The sequence below is a fragment of the Aplysia californica genome, unplaced genomic scaffold (assembly GCF_000002075.1).
Source record: "Aplysia californica isolate F4 #8 unplaced genomic scaffold, AplCal3.0 scaffold00071, whole genome shotgun sequence".
Taxonomy (NCBI): Eukaryota; Metazoa; Mollusca; class Gastropoda; order Aplysiida; family Aplysiidae; genus Aplysia; species Aplysia californica.
The window spans coordinates 1,320,835-1,322,670 of NW_004797341.1; the positions used below are offsets into that span (position 1 = coordinate 1,320,835).

The following is a 1,836-nucleotide window of genomic DNA, read 5'->3' on the forward strand; positions in this document are numbered from 1 at the left end:
AAAAAAGGTTTTAAACTAAAACACAAAAAGCAACCAAAAAAAAAAACATAACAAAAAACCAACAAAAAGTGCCTTAAAATTAAAAAATAAAACAGTCAACCCCCACCCAAAAAAAGCAAAAAACAACAAAAAAACAACAACCCATAACAATTCAAAACAAACAACCCCAAACCCTGGATTCGCAAAAAAAACCAAAAAAAAAACAACACTCACCGAGGAGGTGAAGGCTACTGCAGCATCCACGCACCGCGCATGCGCCACGCACTGGTCCTCTGTGACGTCACACGGTTCGTTCGGCCTGACGATGACCCTGCACTCTCCCCTCCAGTTGAAGTAGCCGTCGCCACACTGGCAAAACGCACTGTCGTCACAATAGGCGTGCTCCACGCACGTGCCCTGTCTCACACAGGGCTTGCCCGCCTCTACCAGCTTCTCGCACACGCTTTTCCCGTCGGAGGAGGAGTAGGATGATGATGATGAGGATGATGATGATGATGATGAGGATGATGAGGAGGAGGAGGAGGAGGAGGAGAAGGAGGAGGATGAAGATGAAAAAAATGATGATGATGATAATGATGATGATGAGGAGGAGAAGGAGGAGGAAGGGGAGGAGACAAAGGACGACGACGTATCATTGACGTAATAACCATCATCACACTCGCAAAGCCCGCTGGCGGACGAGCACTCCGCGTTAGCCACGCACTGGCCGAAGACGCGGCACCTTTTCTTGGCGCCAATCCTCTCCCTGCACTTGCCGTCCTCCACGAAGAACCCGTCCCGGCACACGCAGTTCTTCACGTACTTAGACACAAACTCGCAGGAGGAGTCGAACGTACACTGGCCCTCTCTCACGCACTCGGTTCCGTGGTCCAACAGCTCGAAGCAGCCCCCGCTCTCGTTGAAGAAGCCCACGTCACAGACACACGTAGGCGTCGTCGTCGTCGTCGTTGCGGTGACGTCACACTCGGCGTGTCGGATGCACTGGTTCAGCCCTGTGCACGCTTCCCCTGCTCTCAGCCGCGGCTCGCACGCGCCGTTGTTGTTGTAGCGCTCACTCCCGCACGCGCAAACCTTCTCCGTGAGATCGCACTCCGCGAAGCGAACACACTCACCCCGATTCCGACACGCGGAACCGGCATCGATTCTCCTCTCGCACCGCTCTCCGCTTCGGAAATAATCGGATTCGCAGGCGCACATGTACGAGTCGACGTCACACTCGGCGTTGGCGATACACTGTCCGAAGTTGTCGCAGAACTTCCCGGCCCTCACCCTCTCCCTGCACACCCCCTGGTCGTTGAAGTACTCGGGCAGGCACGTGCACCGCGCAGTGCTGACGTCACACTTCGAGTGACCAGCGCACTGACCAGGGGCCGAGCACAGTCCGCCGGCCGGGATCTTCTCCACACATGAGCCGCCGGCGTCGAAGTACTCGCCCAGACATCGGCACACCTGACGACAGGACATGGCTGGATTACAATGAGGCAACAGTATGCATCAGAAAAGAAACAACAAAACAACAACAACAACAACAACAACAACAACAACAACAGCTTTTAAAAAGCTTTAGTAGAGGTTTTACGGCGTTTGCAACTGCGTTAGGTCATATGAGCAAACCAGAAGATTAGAGGTGTTACAAGAGCGTAACAAACATACAAAAGAAGAAGGGGAGAAGGACGTCTATGTTTGATAGGAAAGAAGGAGCAAACCACACCAGAGCATCTGCCAACAACCCACATACAACAGCAACAACAACAACGACAACGACAACAACAACAATGACAACAACAACAACAACGACAACAATGACAACAACAACAAAAACGTAAAGAAACAACC

At 52.1% G+C, this 1,836-nt stretch overlaps 1 protein-coding gene across 1 annotated transcript in view; it reads right to left on the reverse strand.

Annotated features, from left to right (window-relative positions):
- The window catches only part of LOC101861648 (fibrillin-1), a gene marked incomplete in the record, with an annotated part of 26,624 nt that overhangs the window by 13,882 nt on the left and 10,906 nt on the right, over positions 1-1,836 (reverse strand). Inside the window, 2 exon segments of the mRNA XM_035968635.1 lie at positions 214-396; positions 616-1,466. Of these exon segments, the coding sequence (XP_035824528.1) occupies positions 214-396; positions 616-1,466 (1,034 nt within the window).